Genomic DNA, 18,965 nt, shown 5'->3' with positions numbered 1-18,965 from the left:
GTTCATTAAAAATGCATGTAGAATAGGAACAGAGAATTTAGTCTTTTTCTAATCCCTAAACAGGTGGTGCATTGCACAAGGATACTGGTACTTATCTCTTCTGCAAGGTGTTCTGAGATGAGCAGAAGGAAATTGCTGGGTGGAGCTGGTGGCTGTTCTCAATGAAACGCCATCATCAGAATATGGCAGTTCCGACAGAATACCCTTGGGCCACCCTGGCTTTGACCTGCATTGGATTACTTAAAACTGGCAGTCATGCGGAGAGTCGTCTGTCACTGGGGCTGATGTCAGCGGGCAGCGTGGCTTCTCAGAGCTCCCCCGCGCCCCCAGCTCAGGGACACTGGAGCAGCTCTTCCAGCTGACCCGTCCTTGAGCAGTGTGGTGTCTATTAGTTTTATTGCTGCTTTGATTGTTTGCAGTTGATTCTTGCTGCTTTCTGCTGAAGTTTAATTCAGTTTGCATTTGGAAATACAAGGGAGAAAATTTGTTATTTTTATTAGAGGCTGAGCTGCACTGAAGGCTGGATGACGATCCATTGTTCATGTTGTTACAAAATCCGACTAAGTGGGGAAGCAAGCACAAAAGGAGGGGAAAGTATAATTCAGATTTGCCAAACAGCCTGAGAATAATTTGAAGATTAGCAATTTGGCACTGTTTACTGGCAAGTTGTGAATTAAATGTATCCCACTTTTCTCTTTACATTAGTGTAATGTGTCACTTCAGTTCTGGATTTCATGTCCTTCTCGCACATCTTACTCCTCCTTCTGTCAATAGGCAGGACTGTATTTTACTGCACAAGAAATGTAGGAGAAAGCATTTAATGTGGCATCAGAGACTTTCTAATTGCCAGTCTCTGAAATGTGCTCATAATATCTGCAGTCGCTTATTGAGTGGAGATTAATCACTTCCAATTTACTTTTATGAATGTGAGTGGAACATTTGCGAAGAGTGGTTTCTGTTATTTACACTGTGAAATGCTTGTCAGCAGCCAACTGTAAAAGACCTGGGTGACATTTATGCTAAGTTCTCTTGTTGCAGTCATAGTTAAAGGAAAGGATAAAATTCGGTGTGATGCTCTGAAATGTGCTGGGTGAAGTTCTGTTCACAGCTTTAGCTGTCACTGGCTTAACTCTGTATATTCATTTTGAGTATGATGCTGAGAATTAAAAGAAAAGCTTGACTATTGCAGATGAAAAAACAATATTAGTGACACTGAAATCAATGGTATGCTTGCCATGAAGTTTGGCTAATCAAGATCATTACACTGAGATTGCTACTGAACTGCAGATGTGTGGTGATGCTTAATGTCTGTAATCCTTTCTGATTTCCCATCCCTCTCTAGACTCTTCTGTCCCCTGTGGGGAACTTATTAAACCCTTGTATTATAGCGACTAGAATCACAGTCGCTAGTGCAAGAAAATATCTTTGAGATCATATTTCATGTGCCTTCTGGGGTCTGATATAATCTCCTGATAAGAATATACCAGACATTAACTAGATACTGCAGCTGGTCTTGTCTCTTTCTAATTTAGTGGGATTTGGGCATGCAGACCAGAAGGGAAGAGAGCCTTTTTCCTGAGTGCAGCTATGCATACTTATCTGGGACAATTCAATCCTATTCAAAACAAGCATTCCATGTCTGTCCCAGCCTAAAATTCAGCTGGGTGTTATAATAGCTTATTGTTTGATTCAAGCACAGAGCACCTGTAGAATGGAAGATTGTTGTCATTTTTCCATTGAGAGATGAATGGGACAAAGTTGTATTTTATAGTCATATACTGGTTATGGTATATAATATGCATAGCCTGTTTTAAATATAATGTGATATAAATATTATAAGTATTGATTAAATATTATAAGTATTAATATACATGTGAAACCCACAAAATTGTTTGCATTTTTTAATTTGGGAAAAGTAATCACCAAATTTACAGATTGTTGGGGTTTTTTTTTATTCTTTCAACAAACCTAAAAAATGCTGTCTGGTTTTCATTAACAATTTTTGAGAAAGAAAGGTAGGGCAAAAACCAAGCCAACTTTGAAATACATGTCACAATTGAGGAAAATTAGAAAGCAGAAAGATCTAGAATAGCAGAAGTGTCAGGGAAGCTGACACTGTTTTTCATTCAGGATCTCAAATGCTTGAAGGCTATTTTTGGCAGATTTGGGGTTTGCCCATATCTGGAGGTCAGTGTATAAGTTAGCATCTATGTTGATAGAAGGAAGCATCAAGCAATTAACTGCACCATAATGTCAGCCTTTAGATAGAAGAAGCACTGTGAAAACCCTCTTGTTTCCAAAAACCCCAATACGCCAGGTACAAGGATAACTTCTTTGAGGTGCTACCTTCATATGGCATTCATTGGGGTAGCTTCAGAGTAAATGTCTCAGTTAGGGCCATTGCCACAAGGAGCAGTTCCGTGTTCTGTACAGGGAACACAATGCTCGTACCTGCGAAGCACCAATACCCACTGTTTCCCTTTCCTCCTCAGCATCAAAGATGACAGTATATTTTCTTCTGACTTCCTGTAGGATCAAAAGGGAATTTTATTTATTCACTTGATGAGAGGCAAAGCAGGCTGTTCTTTATGAAAGGTTTCTCTTGTCTGTGTCACTCACAATCATTTATTGAAATGTCATGACTGAGTGGCAATCAGCCATAACTGATGTTGGCCACTATGTTACTTTGATAGAATAATAAAAATAATCAGTAAGGGCCAAAAGTCAGGAAAGGTGGGGACCTCCATCTCCCTTCATTTCCTCTTGCCATATAAAAGGGAGAAAAAGATTGCCCTAAAAATCACGGGTATGAGCTTAGCAGATATTTCAGTTTTAGGTGAAAGCAGGTCTGAGTAGCAAGTCTTCTGATTCAGTCCCAATTTGTGAACTCCCAGGTCCCTGTGGGCTCTGGTGGAGTCAGTCACACAGTTCCTGAAAAAACTGAACGGCCGCAGAATTGGATCTTGGGTTACCATTTCATTCTAGAGGGATTTGGTGTTGTCGTCAGTCCAGTAAGGTCAATTTTTATGCCATCACATTTTATTTGACACTAAACTAAAACAGCTGCTTGCAATTAGCACACATGAAAGAAGCAATAACAAAACTGCAGCCTGCCCTTCGAGCACTACACATACCTAGTGCAAAGAATTTACCAAGTTCTGGTGATTTTCCCTCCCTCTGCTCTGACTGAAACATCAAAAACAATTGATCTCACTGAAGACCAAATGAGAAAAAATGTTTATCGTTCCCTGAATGGTTCTGATTGGCAGTGGTTACTGGTTATTGGAAGATTTAGGCTGCTCCAGATGTGGGCATGGACAGGACTCTCACTGCTGCGGAGCTGATCTAAGCATAAAGTTAAAGGGAGGCAATGGCTGTTGCTGCCCTAGGACAGGATGATGTAGAGAGCTGGTTTCTTACCAGGACTGGGATCCAGGGCAGCTGGCCCACCCTCCCATTTGGAACAGTGAACAAGGAGCTTGTAAAATACACAGACCAAATGGAAATGACCCCTACTGACTGAAACCAGCTGCATGTCAGACCTCTCACTGTCTCTCTTGATTTGCTATCTCAAATAAATGGATGTGGTAGAAGGGCTACAGAAAGAAAACAAAATAATTTATTCTCCTTGAAGTTGCACCACACTAGCAAGCTTCAGTTTTTACAGCTGAAAAAAAAAATGTTTATTCACAGATTAAGTTTTTCCCTCTTTTTTTTTTCGCTTTGAAAGTCTGCAGTTTAGAAGACATACTGCAGTCCAGTTTCAGAGGTCTTTGACAAATAGCCATGGTAGACTTAGTAAGGTATTTGTCACATAAAACTGCTGCCTAATGAGAGCTTGGTTGCTTTGTATTTGGATTCAGAAAACAAAGTTACAACAGCTTTTGTTGGTGCTTTGTCTTAGACGTGCATGGTGGCTCAGCTCCATGCAAAACATCTTAGTGAGTTTTGAAGAAACATGACACAGAGAAAGATTTCACTTATTAATGCATTTTCCCCCATATTTCTCCTAATACACTCCTGGGTAACACCAGTTATTCTAAGCATTGTGAGGAGCCGCTTGAAGTAACCATGGTAGCACTTGAATTCAGGGACAGTTAAGGACAACAGCTGCTCCAGTCCTCCATTTGATGCCCAGGATGGGTTACTGCTATTGATATTAGATTGCTTTCTGTTCTGACTTCAGAGGTAGAGAAGGAGGTACTTAACCTCACTGGCACAGACACCTTTGATCTCTAATATTGAGAAGATGATCAGGATAGGACACATACCATGCAGTTATGGTTTGATAGACTTTTAAAACGAAACTTCTTAAAAGATATTGGTCTAGACTTCATTCTTGCAAACTCACATACTGATGTGTTTGCAAATATATCTTTTTTTTTTTTTTAAGTCTTGGTCAGCCAATTGATCATTAGTGAAAGAAGTCACCAAATTTAGATTAATAGATCTACTAGAGTGTCTCACTAGAATGACCTCCATGAAGTCTGAAAAAGCACATGGATACAAAAACTTGAGGATGACACTTTGAAGTAAATGTTACTTCTTTTGCCTTCCACAACCTTCTATTTTTTCCTCTATTTTTCTTTTATTTTTTCCCCTTAAGAATTTGTTTCTTTCTCACTAACAGTTGTACAAACACAATACAGTATAGAATATATATTCTATATTGAATAAAGAAGCCTTTACCTGTGGCCTTACAATGTTGCGACAGGCAGATGTTATTTCAATAAAAAAGACTGCGATCCCCATCTGTAGGTTCTGAGAGTCCCGGCAGTCACTCTTTTTGCTTTAAAGACAGAACCAAAATGCAGTTCAGCCTGACTATATTGTTCCTCTGCTGGCATTTTTTGTCACATTGGCTTATAGGATCTTCTGACAATCATCTGTGACCCACAGATAGATATTGCTAGGGGGAAAGGCTCACCTCTGTGCCTCCTACTATTCACCTCTCTGCCTCCAACCACTGCATTTTCTTACTGACTGTCCCATGGTGGCATCTCCTAGAGATGAGTTCTCTGCTATTCATTCTATCCTCTGGTTGGATATGAGGGAGTTGATGGGTAATTCAAATTTTGCTGGTCTGGCATCAAGCGATACCATTCACCTTCTTCCTTTCTTTTTTATCTTAACATTTTCTGCTAATTACTTGCATTAGTGAGAGTAAATCAATTTACTTCTTCAAAAATATAAAGAGTTAGAAAGGTCTTGGGTGGCTGCCTGTAGATAATGTTGTATGCTGAGCAAAAACCAGAACCATGGATGTGAAGGAGGTTTCTATGGGTTTGGAAGAAACTCTTCTCCTAGCTGGCATCTCTGAGGCTTGACCTTTGGCACACTCTTGTAGGAGGCCAGCGATTTCAGTAGTCCAAGGGTCAGATGACACCAGCAAGGTGTCTATGTGCCGGTACAGCTCACGGCTTTGGGATGACCCTGTAATTGTGCTGAAAGGGAACTTTTTTACTCTGTATTTCCACAATCTCCTTTGTACACAAAGGCCCTATGCTGCAGGCCAAAATGTTTCAACCTTTCCTACTGGCCTTTAGGTGTCTTCAGGTAAAAGTGAACAAATCCCATTGATATGAAGGAAAGTTTTGCCCTGGTCAGATTGCAGGGCCCAATCCAGTGATATGTGGTGTACAAAACACAGAGAGGTTAGCATGTGATAAAAGGACAACACACACTTGAACTTTTCAGAAAAGAAGGAGGATCAGGTTGAGGTCACTTATTTTCCCATCTTTATTATGAAATAACAGATTGGACACTAGTATACCAGAATTTGAAAAACAAATCAATGCAATGTATTTTCCAATGAGTCTTTTAAATAATATCTGAAGTGAAAACAAGACAGGCACTTCACTGTGTCTTTATTTTAATCAGACTTTTATTTAAAAGTTGTAAGAATACAACCTTGTTGAAGGTAACTCTCCTGAGCTGGCCAGAGAGCTATTCTTCCTCAGAAGCACAGTAGGAAATATGTAACTGTTAAATTTCAATTCAGACATTTTAATCTTTAAATATTTGCAGTGGAAAACAAAATTAGAGCCCAAAAATATACATTTTTTTCCAACTGAAGTAAGATGTCTTTTAGTAACAGAACAGCAAGAGAAAAACTAAACAAATCTCAAAACACAAGACAGGGCACCATTTCTGCAACAGCATTTCTGATTGGTCAGATCACCATGTACAAATGTTGAATTTTCTGCCTTGTTCTGTTCCAGAGACTGAAGGCAGCACTGACGCATCATCCTGCCGCCATGTCAAATGGGAATATGAACACCATGGGCCACATGATGGAAATGATGAGCTCGCGACAGGACCAGACACCGCACCATCATATGCACTCACATCCTCATCAGCACCAGACACTGCCACCTCATCATTCATACCCACATCAGCACCAGCATCCGGCACACCATCCTCACCCTCAGCCTCATCACCAGCAGAACCATCCCCACCACCACTCCCACTCGCACCTTCACGCACACCCAGCACACCACCAGACCTCACCGCACCCACCGCTGCACTCGGGCGGACAGGCACAGGTAGACATTCATGTCCTACTGCATCTCTGAGTTTTGCTGTTGGGTGGAGTTAAAGCTTGATCTCAGTATTGTTTCTTCTTGCATGTATATCTTGTTAGATACAAGCCCCTCAGGCTGCTAGTAAATGTCTGCTAATGGTGATGGGGATGCTCAAACTTTATTTAGAAAATGGAGTGAAGCAACAACTTGTTTTGCTGCCTAATTTACTAGATATTTGTAATTTCTTACTTTATAAGGAGCTCCAAGGCTTTTCAGTGCTCTGAGCTCTGCAGATTGCCACATATCCTTTTATGGATGAGGTTTATTACAGAGATTGGCACATTATATATGTTGCTTAATGTGCTTGAACCTAAACTTCTCAGGCCAAGATTTAACAACCTGTATGAGTTCTACCTGCAGAAATACATAGCAAAGTCTTTAGTGAAATGAAATGGCACTGGTATGTGTGTGTGGCCAGGGGCAGTATTCAAGACTGGAGATAACAGAGGTAGTTCTAAGTTAGGATACACTGACTTGGAAAAGATTAAATGCTCCAAATCCTGTCAAGAGGACAGATATCTGCATAGCATGAGAGAAAGATAAGCTGTGAGTGCAGCCAGTAGTTGGTGCTTGTTGTGGCAGGAGAAAAAGGAGGGTGAAGCCAGTCCAAGGAGAGAGTTTTAAACAAAGAAGGCAATTTAGACTTGTATTCATGTGACAAGTCAGTGAAGGTCTCCACTGGATGAGATGGACAACTCAATTTTTTGGACCAGGTATATCGGCTTCAGCGATTTGGATAATTCGTTATCTGAACTGAATATTTCTTGAACTAATGAGCTAGTGAGCACAAACTTTAGCAGAGTAATTTTTAAGAGGAATTCTATTAATGTCTTCAGATTATAGGCTTCTGCATCAGGATCACACATGAAAATAAAGCTCTGGGGGCAGTTACTGTAATGTCAGATCTGGAGAGCGATGTTAAGGAAGACAAACAGGCAGTGCATGGAATGTGAGGACAAAGAGGAATGCCAGCCATAAGAAGTTCAATCTGTGAAGTATTGTGTTGCTTGCAAATACCTTTCAGACAGGCTCTTAGAAAACATTAAAGAAAATGAGAGTATTTGGCTGGCATCCCAGTGTCCCACAACATTAAATATTTACTAACATCTAGCTTTATTACTGCAGAATCTGCAAGCACATGGGATTTCCCTAAAGTATTTGCTAATGTAAAATGAATTGTCAGCTTTAGAGAAACAGACTACGTAAGAGCAGCAGACTCCCCTGTGAGAGGATGTCCAGAGCGTTCCTAAGTTTACTTCAGTTTTTACTTTGTGAATTCAATTATTTTCTCATCTGTTAATGAGTTATTTTCCTTGGAGTTGTTTAAAAACTCCAATAAAAAGACATCATCTCATACCAAAAGTAAGCTGATTGCTGTATTGGAGATCACTGAGAGAGTAAGGATAAAGTTGGGCTTAGCCAGTCGAGGACTCTATGAATGAGATTGTGGAAGTCACTTAACTTTCACTGAGGGGTTAGGAGGATAAACATGTTAATGCAGTTGAGGGCATCAGATCCCATGGTATGGAGCACTGCTGTAAAACATCCACAGCATCACTTTAAACACTTTAACCACTTAAAATAGGGAAAACAACTACCCTGAGGAAACAAACCTCACAGTTTTAAGGACAATATCAGTGAGCTAATGGCCTCCTCCTCTAGGCCTCTTCCTCTAGACCACTTGAACAGGGACCTTGACTTTCTTACACAGTTAGGACAACTTCAACTTCTTGTGCTTGTGTATTCCCTGCTAGCTAGCACTAGGCACTGTCAGGGCAAGAAGAGATACAGGCACATGGGTAGGTGGACTGACTGGCAGCCACACAGCTGTGTCAGGGTCACTCTGTGTCCAGTACTACATGAGCTGGGTCTGTGCAGTCAGATGAGCTTTGCCATACAGAGTCTGTCGCTGGAGGCAACAGACCCCATGGGAGATCAAGGAGATCTTCACCTTGTTCATGGGTGTGTCACCAAATGGATTGGACAGAGGGTGATGGAGTAGGAATCCCAGGGTCAGTGGCTTCCCAAAGCAGCAGAGCTCTTGCTGTGCATCTGTTCCTCTGGTGCAAAGGCAACAGTGATTTCTGAACAGATGCATTGGAGGGTGGAAAAGAAGGGCTTGCTAAGTAATAACCACATAGTTATTACTTTCAAAGCTCATCCATAGTCCCCATGGTAATGGCCTCTTTGGGGATCAGATTGCTCCAGCAGACGTTAATTTTATGGTGCGATTTTCTAATTATTAACCTCCTTATTCTTCTGAGCCAGATTCTTCCATTCCAAACCACCTGCCAAATGACAGCATGGCCCATGCTGCTGTAAGCTGCATACTCCCATGCCGAGACTGTTGTTATTCTGCACTGTGCCCTTCTGTAATGTTAGAATTAATTTCATGCTTTTCAGCTACCATTTTGATACACAGGAGCCCAAGGCATTATGTTTTCATAGAATGAGTAAATAGGTATTAGTTTTGTGGTAAATTGCAAAGAACAGAAGTAAATATTGGATAAAAGTAGAAATCAGCTTCTGATAGGTATCTTTCTGAGAAAGAGATATTTTACCAAGTTCTAGTTATGCTGCCTCAACTACTACAAAACTTATACTCTTATTCTGCATTGGTCCTCTAAAGATTTCTTTATATCAAACTTGGCAGAGTGATAACTCAAGCAGAGTTGGGGTTTGGATGCCATTTCATTCTCTTAGATGCCCTATGTTTGTATTCATAATGGATATGTGATTAGCATTCTCTAAGAACACCAAAATTAACCTACATTTTTTATATTTAGTTCATTTTCTTTCTTATGTCCTAGGCAGTGCAATGAAATCCTGCTAGAGAATGATGCTTAGATGGTTACTAAGATATAGTCTAACATATTTCAGGGTTAAGCGCTATCAAGAAAGAGTCAGTTAATTATCCCACGTGACATTATTAGTGGAATAATGGCAGCCCTTATAATTAATATCTTCCTGAGATGGAGAGAAGATTTTGTTGTTCTGAAAATGCACTCTAACTACCCAGAGAGTGCCTGGTATAGTCTGAAAACAAAATTACTCACTAGTTATTAAGGAGAAAATGACCATATGAGAGGAGTTAAAAAAAAAAAAAATTGTATAGTTACCTTTTTCTGCCTTTGTACCAGACTTCACTGAGAGGATAAAGAAACAAGAATTTTTAAAGCTGAATGGAAAAGGAGCAAAAAGGGATAAGGAAACATAAATAACAGATCTCTGAAGTCTGGAAAGGTGTTATGTGTAGGAAAATGAAAGGTCTTTGATGTGATGTTGACATTAAAAGGTACTTCTGAGACCTCTGCACTCAGACATACTGTTTAAGAGGCAACATGCCCAGCCCTGGTGGACAGGGAGCAGCTGGAATCCCTTGGCTGCAGTCTCCTGGCAGAAGGCAGGGGATGCTGGTGAGAATGGGGTATGTGCCCACTGCAGCTGCCATGGACCTGGCACTCCAACCCTAAGTGTGGAAGCATGTTGAAGATTTTATCAGCAAACATACAGAGTTCATGCAAGCTGAAATTTTAAAAATCAGTCAGAAAATGTGGGGTGGCTTATTTATTTTAGAAAGTTATTCTTACAAAAACTTTTTTTTCTGCTCTATGAGAGAGATTCCCTGACAGTGCAACATAAAGCTGGGAATAAATTTGGCTTTATGCAAAAAGCGTTATCAGATGTACAGAATAATTACACATAAAATTGCCACTGTAATTGCCACAAGTTAGCTGGGGGAGGGAGCAAACTAGATTCTAGACAGAAAGGCCACCTCAACTTTGCAAGACTCAAGACGATAGTATCATTTTAATTGAGACAGACGGAGGTGTTAGGCAAACACGTTAATTGCAGCAATTGAAATTCAGGGCTCAGTCTGACAAAGCACTGAGTACGTCCACTCCCTGGAGGAGTCAGAAGGAAGCACCTTGGAGGTTTGGGCCTTTGCCAGAACAATAGGATTAATTTTGAGTCAACAATTCCAGTTTCCAGACTGTTCCAAACTGTGCAGGAGTGGCAGCAGCAATGTGAGCTGAGTGTGAGCAATAGGATCCATGGACTGGGTTCCCAGACCCCAAACAGAGGGAGAGAGAGGGTGTTTCCAGAGCCCCATAGCCTGGCAGCCACAGACAGGCAGGAACGTAGTCCAAAAGCCTATTCCCAGGCAGCTGAACATTAAATCTGGCACTGGTTCCTGACAGGGATGTGGGAATCTTCCATCTGCCCAGGAGTCAACTGGAGAATCGTTTACATGGCACTGCCCCCACCATGCACCTTTTCTGTAATATTGTGGGCCAGTTACTCTCAGGAGCAGGATCAATACTCCCCTGCAATTGAAAAAGCATAAATACATATCTTTTTCCATAGTTTTGTAGCAGTGGACTGGATGTGGTGTTCCTATAGTCTCAAAGCCAGGGATAAATTGAATAAGAACAAGTATAGCATCCACATCACAGAGGTCAAATGGAAACTGGTAAGAGGAATATCCCTTATCCACGCAGTGCAGGGACATCAAAACACAGGTCCAAGCTCAATTAATCCAAACACAGGTTCAACCTAAAGTCTTTCTTTGCCCATGAGGGGCAGTGAGGTCTGCTGCCCTTGGGCAATCCCAGCCCACAGCTTCCCAGCTCCATGCAGGTGCAAAGAGCTCTGCAGCTCCCATCTCCAGAGATGGCAAAGATTGAGGTAGAGATGGTGAAGCCTGGGAAATATAAATGGCCTAAAATTTTGGAGGCAACTGGGGGACGAGGGGAGAAAGTGAGGCACAGAAATTAGACCACTACAGTCCTCTCCTTTGATGAAAACAGATCCTGAGAGAAAGTGGACATTTCAGATTTGAAATAGGTGGTGGCAGAGAATGCATCTAAGTGAATGCTTTTAAGAACTAACTCAAGGGAGAAAAAATATTCAGATGATCATTTAAAACAAATCTCTTCTTTGACCGTGGCAATGATTTGCCAGAATCTGCTTTCAGTGGAACCTGGTGCAGCTTTTGACTTGAGCCTGTTGCAGACCTTGCTGAAGAGCAGGCAGAGTGTGTGAGATTCCCCTCCCCATTTCAGCATCCCCCTCTGTAACTTCTCCCCTCACCACCCCCTGCAAAACGTCTTCTTGCCCTGCAGGTTTCGCCGGCGGCGCAGCAGATGCAGCCCACGCAGACGGTACAGCCACCACAGCCAACTGGAGGTCGCCGGAGAAGGGTGGTGGATGAAGACCCAGATGAGAGGAGGCGGAAATTTCTGGAAAGGAACCGAGCTGCTGCCACGCGCTGCAGACAGAAGAGGAAGGTCTGGGTGATGTCACTGGAAAAGAAAGCAGAAGAGCTCACCCAGACAAACATGCAGCTTCAGGTGCGAGCCACTGTCTGCGCCCCTGAAGACACAGAGGGGCTCTTTGTGCTTGACTGACGGTGCCTTTGGGGCTGCCCCCACACAGTCAGCTCCTAGTGGGAGCTCAAGCACAATCAGTCTGTTAATCAAGATGTGTGTGTTTCAATTAAAGAAATAATTACATTTTAGCAGGATAAGCCAGGAAAAAATGTCTTGGGATTTAGAAGCCTTCACTAGATGGAGTTGTATTTATTTTCTTTCCTTGTCACTGTTTTTTGGGGGGATTTTTTTTGAAGTGCCATTAACATGTCTGTAAAAATTTTCTTCAGAGCAGGGCATATAGTTAAATCCTCATTCAAAGCCAGCAAGATGGAAGCACAAATTGATTAATCTGTCAGTGAGGAAAATGAACTGGATAGATGAAAATACCATGAATATGATAATAAAAGCCTTTCTTACAGTGCTGTCTTTCTTATGGTAGGCACAGTACTTCTGCTTCATGCAGAGGTGTGCCTGTGTGCTGACAAGGGCAGGAAACCATTTGTAGAATGGCACTCCTCCAAAACATTCTCCCACAAACCTCAGAGGTGTGAGCAGCACCCAGGCACTGGCTGCAGCTGAGCAGTTCTGCCACCGTGCCCCTGATCATGGCAACATGGCCTTTGCCCCCACGGGTCTGCCTCCTGGACTCATGCAGAGAGCCCCAGTATTTCCTGAGTAGACAGAAACATTGCCTTAAGTATCTCTGAGGTTGTGAAGTTAGTTCATTTGTCAGACTGCTTTCAGAGGTTACAAAATAATGTCACTGACAAATGTTAACATAAACCCAGCACACAAGCACCTGAATGCCTTTTTTGTTCAGTTCTTTCAAAGTTAAGGAGCAGGTTTTGTGTTCTTGGGTAGAAGCTTTGTGGAATAGCGTGGTTTAAGCTTTGTTGCTAACCAAAGTCTCTCTTTCCCCTCTAGAATGAGGTTTCCATGCTGAAAAATGAGGTAGCACAGCTGAAACAGTTATTGTTAACACATAAAGACTGTCCGATAACAGCTATGCAGAAAGAGTCACAAGGATATCTAAGTAAGTAGCTGGTATGTTTGCGCTGTCTCCACACTCCTCACAGGAAAGCAAACCTTCCAATTCTTCCCTCCAGAACCCTTTCTTGGTCATGTTATCACTTGAACCTGTCTTCTCAAACATCATCCGAGCCATCCAATCTCCTGCCCTTATTTATCCAGCCCCGCTCAAAACCAAAAAAGCCCCGGTTTGCATCCCACACAGCAGAGCTAGTCTTCCCCACCCCTCCTTTCGGCAAGGAGATGCACACGGATGGACACTCACTCCCCTGTGGAGGATCCTGCTTGAACTCACAGCTCCAAACCTGCAAGAGTCCTCCTGAGCACGGCGCTGCCAGAACCTTAAAATAACTCTCAAAAGGAAAGTTAAAAAGGAAAACATTACAGTCCCCTCCAGCGAAAATGGTACTGTGCTCTGACAGTGGCACAGACCAGGCCTGGCGCAGGTTTTCAAGGTTTGTTAACTCTTTTTTAACTCTCATCTTTCTTTTTTTTTTTTCCAAAAAATTTTCAGCTAATGGAGATATTTAATCAATTATTTCTAGTTGACATATTTTGTGAGTGTAGTAATTTAGAGACAAATTCTCTGTTTCATTTTAGAACAGTTCAGAAGAACGTTAGGGCTTACTAGATTGTGACATTGTCTTAAGAGACCATTTCTGTCTCCTCTGCATCACTATGCATCTGTCTCTTTAACAGTACTCAAAGAAAAAACTCATAATTGCATTACATGCCTATCAGCTGTTACTTGAATTAGATTTTCTGTGCTGCAGCGCACTGCACTCTAATTTTGATTCTTGCTGGAACAAATAAAGCATTTAAGCATCCCAACGGATTTTAAAGACCTTTTTAAGGTTTAAATCAGGCTTTTTATCCCAAAATTAGTTTCAGTTATTGAGGTCTTGGACTTTTTTAAGACTCCACTCCTGAAGTCAGGTTGATATCAGAGAAGCTGGCTTGAAAAAAAAAAGAAAATGAAAACAATCTCAAGACAGAGTGTTGGATAACTGTAATTATATTTTGAAATCCTGGGCCTTGTGCATGCTTCAGGTCATCAGTATTTCCAAGAGTATCACTCAACCTAGGTTTTTTACTCAGATGGAAAAATGAATGTGTGTTGTCTCTGTGCCCTCATTCCTTTCCCAGGTCCCGAGAGCAGTCCTCCTGCAAGCCCGGTCCCAGCTTGCTCCCAGCAGCAAGTCATCCAGCACAACACCATAACGACCTCTTCCTCTGTCAGCGATGTCGTGGGAAGCTCCACTCTCACCCAGCTCGCCAGCCACAGAACAGACATCAACCCCATCCTTTAAAAGTGGTTGATCAGAAACTGCTGGGGGAGTGTGGTACCGCATCAAAGCATCCTCTCTGCTAAGGACATTTGCAACCGTAACTCAAGCCTGGAAGATTCCTCAGTTCTTGAAAGACTCTGGCTATTCATTTTTATAGTTATTAAAATGTCTTTTATACTTAGTTACATAAAAGGGAGTTACACAATTAATATTCTGTCAGCTTGAGAAATGCTTTGGTGCTTTCTCCATTTTTTTGGTACCAGTTACTTGTTTATAAACGTAACTGTTTCTGTACATAGTCATGTTTCCTTCTCACCAGTCTAGCCTGCAGCCTCAGAAATACAAAGTTGTGTTAAACTGCAGCTTGTTAGCCAATGTGAGGCATGAAAAGTATTAAACAGAGTCAAACATAGGTAACTAGGAGTAATTAGGCTATAAATATAGACCAAGGGCATCTGCTGACAGCATAATAAAAAAGAGTTAGCGTTGTGCTATCAGCAGACCACGTCTTGCATTCAGAGCCTCTTTCAGAGCAGTTATATAGGATGTGGCTTCAGGACAAAATCAAGCCCAAATAGCGTGCTCTTTTGTTTAGCCCTCCCCCTTCTCCTCTTTCCCCTACCCTGGCTTTTTTCTCCTCCAGTTATTCTCACACCTTCCTTTTCCCTTCCCTTTTCATTTCCCAGCTTTTTTTTCCTTGCTTTTTTTTTTTTTCATTCCAAAACTTTCTTGCTTCCCTCTTTTTCTCAAAGAATGGTAATGAACAAGAAAAACTTCAAGCCCACCTAAAAACTGTCAGCACGACTGCTGCTTTCACTAGCTCTTCACCCGCAGTTGGACTGTGCCAAGCATTTGGCTTTTAAAAAATACAAATGCTCCTGATTTAGTGTTTTTAATAAATAGGGAAAGGTGAAAACAGCGCAGCCACAGGTGAAGTAGGATGGTGAGCCAGCTGTGTTGATGCTAGCAGCCCTGTAAGCTTCTGTGGTGCAGTAGAGGCATAGCGAGCAACACCTGAGAGTCACAGCAAATTTTTGCACTGCCAGTCATTAATGTAGGAAAATCCATGTAGTAAATAATAATTCAGAAAAGTTCTGTTCCCCAACCTGGTTGCATTGTTCCAGCAACGAAAGCTAAGAGCCTCAGGCTTCATGGGCTATAAATGAGAAATAAATCAGTGTAATGGTTCTGACCATTTGGAAAAATGCCATTTTTAATTCCCAGGGAAAGACCTGCTCTCTGCAGGCATTCCTTTAAACATTCACAGACTGATCCCAAGCTGGCAGACAGCAGTGTAGCTTCACTGACTTTAATGGCACTTAACACCCGCTTACCATGGGTAAGCAATTGTTCTTTAGGACGCTAAATAATTTCTAGAAGGCACGCAGCGGCTAAAAAATGCTGCAAGAATGCCAAGTCCCACACTTGGGATAAAATACAGTCCTGCAGAGAGGGTCTGGAAAAGAGCCTTATGCTACAATTAAGGTTTTTGTTTGGACTCTGAGCCTGCCCCTCAGCACAACTGATTTGCATCCCCGAGTGGTCCCAGTGATTGATGGGAAAATCAGACAGAGATGATGCCAGTTAATTATGCTGCCTTGCTGTATACTGGGACCCGATTTTGCTCTCAAATCTGTCAGAGGTAAAACCTCCCACTGCTCGCCCAGGGAGCAGGGTCCAAGCTGGTGAAAAATGTTCAAACATTTTGAACTGCATCTTCAATAGCAAAATTCACTTTATTCCCAGAAAATCCTCTAGCCTCGAACACACTTTGTTCTGAAGCAAAGCTCTCTTCCTCAAAGACTGTGTTTTTGGACTTTGGAGAAGTCATGGGTTTTAAAAGAATGGGTCTTCTCCATGCAGGAGGGAGACTGAAACAACTGAAGTGTGAGAAGGCTCTGTAAGGAGCAGGGCCTGTCTGGAAGGGAAAACAAATTTCTGAGCATCATTCATTGCCGAATTAGTTCTTATCTTGGTGACTAACTTTTTATCAGTATCCTTTTCTTTAACAGCTCGCTTTCCATTTATGCAAATACATTCAAAAGAAGATTTTTAATGTACAGTGTAAATCTTGACTTGATTATATAGTCTAAGAACCAAAAAGAAAATTATTAAAAAATACAAATGTAAAGGATTTTCTATTATATTTTAGACAAACATATACTTTTAAAATGTTTTAAATACTGAATCTATAATTTTTTTTAATCTCCAGTTGTAATAGCTAAATGGTTTTGCTTCATCATGGCTCCCAAGAGAACTTTTTTCAAATATGCAGTTGAGAAAAATGTTCCAGCTGAGTATCCACTATGTAAAAAACCCAAATAAGCATTTCCCCCACATCTGAATTTCATCATTCACCATCAAAAAGGAAATGCCATTGCAGGGTTAATTTAAAAAACTTTACCTCTATATGGGTAGCACTTAAATACATTTAAAAAATTAAAATCAAAGTTGTTGGTAATATTAGAATACCCAGTTGAGCTACACTGCACTAGAATTACGGTTTAGCTTCATTTTATTCAGTCTCCTCAATTAAAATATTTAGCTGTTAAAATGAAAGCCTCTACATTAAAAAGAAAAAAAAAGGAAAAAATACAAAAACCTTGCCTAAGTTTTGTTAAATTCAGCAACTTGACAGTTTGACTGATGTGTATTATATATAGCTCAATTATTTCTTTTTTTAATGCTAACTAGGCAAGCCAACCACACATGTTGGCCTAAATGTGTAATTACAATGAAATGTCTCCTCTCTATACTATTGGCCTTTAGGTATAATCCTTGCTAGTGATGTGGAAATAAGTAAAGGATGAAAAGCTATTTGCTATTGCTTCTTGTAACTCTGCCGCAGGTTCACAGGCCAAGACAACATGCAGCATATTTATATCGGCTGTATCATAGGGAAAAGGACCAACCATACCAGGCACCTTATATTATTCATCAGATTTGCTTCCACATTAAAATGCTCTTGTTTTCCAGAGGACTGATCCTGCAGTCTTTCCTCAAGCTGCTGGTCCAACTAGGCACTGGAGGCTGCCTGAGCAAGGGCTGCGAAGAGGGCTGAGAAGCCCCAGCCCTCTGTCTCCAGGATGTCCCTCTGCCATGTGGTCAGTGGCAGCAGCCTCTTCCTAAGCACGTCACTCTAAATGCACTTCCTGGGCTCTTTCCATCAAGGAGGAATCCTGCTTTTCCACAAGCTACTTCTGGAAACTGCTGCATTTCCTCTTGCTCTGCCAGTCCAGCCTGTTGCTGGGCTCACTAGGCTCTGTGCCCTATCCCACTGCCAGCAGAAAATTCAGTCCACTTCCATCATTCACTCTCTAGGGCACTTGCAGGATGGTGAGCCTTGGCCAGTGCCTTGTTCAGGAAGAGGTGTTACCACACCATAGACAGCATCTCGTGGGTGTGACGTTGGAAGCAGGTTGGAAATCTCAGCCATGGAGAACTGCAATACTTTGATCACAAAGAAATGATGCTGCGATCCAGCTCTAGCACCCCCAGCCCACCTTCCCCAAGTCAATTTATGCAAGCCATATTCATAACGCTGCCTGTGGGAGACAAGTAGATTGTGTGCTATCATGGTGTGTTTTATAAGGACAACAACGATGATGATGATGATTTATGGAGAATTTCATGCTGTTGGGAGTTAATTCCTGCTATGAAGCTAAATGTCTGCTGCCCATATTCTGAATAGTGGAAAGTCAATGGTTCCGTGCCTCAGTGCGTGTGGATTTAGCGTTAATGACTCAGTCCTGTTAACTAACAAGCCAGCTGTAACTGTTGTTAAATGCCCAACTTTTAAGGATTCATATTTTTTTAAGCAACAATATTTAGTGTTGAAGACTAGCCTTTTAGTTTAGGCAAAATGTGCTTTTTAGCAGCTAATACCTTTTTTAAAAAAAAAGCGTATAGAGTGAATTTATGAAAATTCATGAGGACCAAAGCAATTTTAAAACAGGAATCTATTAATTTAGTATTCACATAGAATTTTATAAAGTATTTATTAATAAATGTTATTTTAACACATTCCATTTGAACAGTATTCTTGTACAGAATCTGTTGGGTTTTTTTAAGTTACAATATTAGTTTTGCAATAAACTACTCTAGGTGTGTGTGCATCTTAATCTTTCAGGGTCTCAAGCAGAAGTCATCCATCTTAGATGGAACAGTTTGCTGGAGGTCAGTTGTATAGAAATTCCTAGAATTAAAGCAGCATCTGCTTTTTTTTTTTTTTTTTCGTAACAATGAAACAAATTATAAGCCTTCAGTTGTTTCCTTTGTATTTCAAAATGTGCTTTCTCCTTTGAGAAAGTATGAGTCAACGTATAACTGGAAAGCCTGTCTCTTTTTTCTGCTTTTTTTTTAGGGCTGATTTTATACATCACCACAGAAGATCTAACCCCATCCTCATTTCTTATCTAATATCACACAGTGAGTTGCACTATACTGCCTTATCATTGCCTCTTCAGTCCTCTTACTAATCAGTGTTCCTTAGATTTAGACCATCAAAGCTCCATTATACATGAGAGAAAATTACTAGAGGGGGAAGAAGAGAAAAAAATTGATCTTAGACATAAAACCTAAACTGTGCCTATAAAACAAAACCAGTTACAACTAATTAGCATCTTATTTCTACATTTCAATTATTTATATTCTTTTAAAATTGCACTTTAGCTCTTGCTCTCCTTCTT

The 18,965-nt window shown here is 41.1% G+C and overlaps 1 protein-coding gene across 7 annotated transcripts in view; it reads left to right on the top strand.

The window, feature by feature from the left end:
- Positions 1 to 18,305, top strand: part of CREB5 (cAMP responsive element binding protein 5) — a 258,154-nt gene extending 239,849 nt beyond the window's left edge. For 6 of the 7 annotated variants that reach the window (XM_068208031.1, XM_068208039.1, XM_068208057.1 and 3 more), the window contains 4 exons: positions 6,222 to 6,545; positions 11,711 to 11,938; positions 12,884 to 12,992; positions 14,135 to 18,305. In XM_068208031.1, coding sequence (XP_068064132.1) covers positions 6,222 to 6,545; positions 11,711 to 11,938; positions 12,884 to 12,992; positions 14,135 to 14,298 — 825 coding nt within the window. In that variant the 3' untranslated portion in view covers positions 14,299 to 18,305. Of the gene's footprint in view, positions 1 to 6,221; positions 6,546 to 11,710; positions 11,939 to 12,883; positions 13,444 to 14,134 lie in introns of all 7 variants that reach the window. The other variant, XR_011004819.1, reaches the window with a different exon arrangement.
- The last annotated feature ends 660 nt before the right edge of the window (positions 18,306 to 18,965 follow it).

Source organism: Anomalospiza imberbis, chromosome 1 (assembly GCF_031753505.1).
Source record: "Anomalospiza imberbis isolate Cuckoo-Finch-1a 21T00152 chromosome 1, ASM3175350v1, whole genome shotgun sequence".
Taxonomy (NCBI): Eukaryota; Metazoa; Chordata; class Aves; order Passeriformes; family Viduidae; genus Anomalospiza; species Anomalospiza imberbis.
Note: the sequence above shows the minus strand (reverse complement) of the source record. Positions and strands in the feature narration are given on the sequence as shown.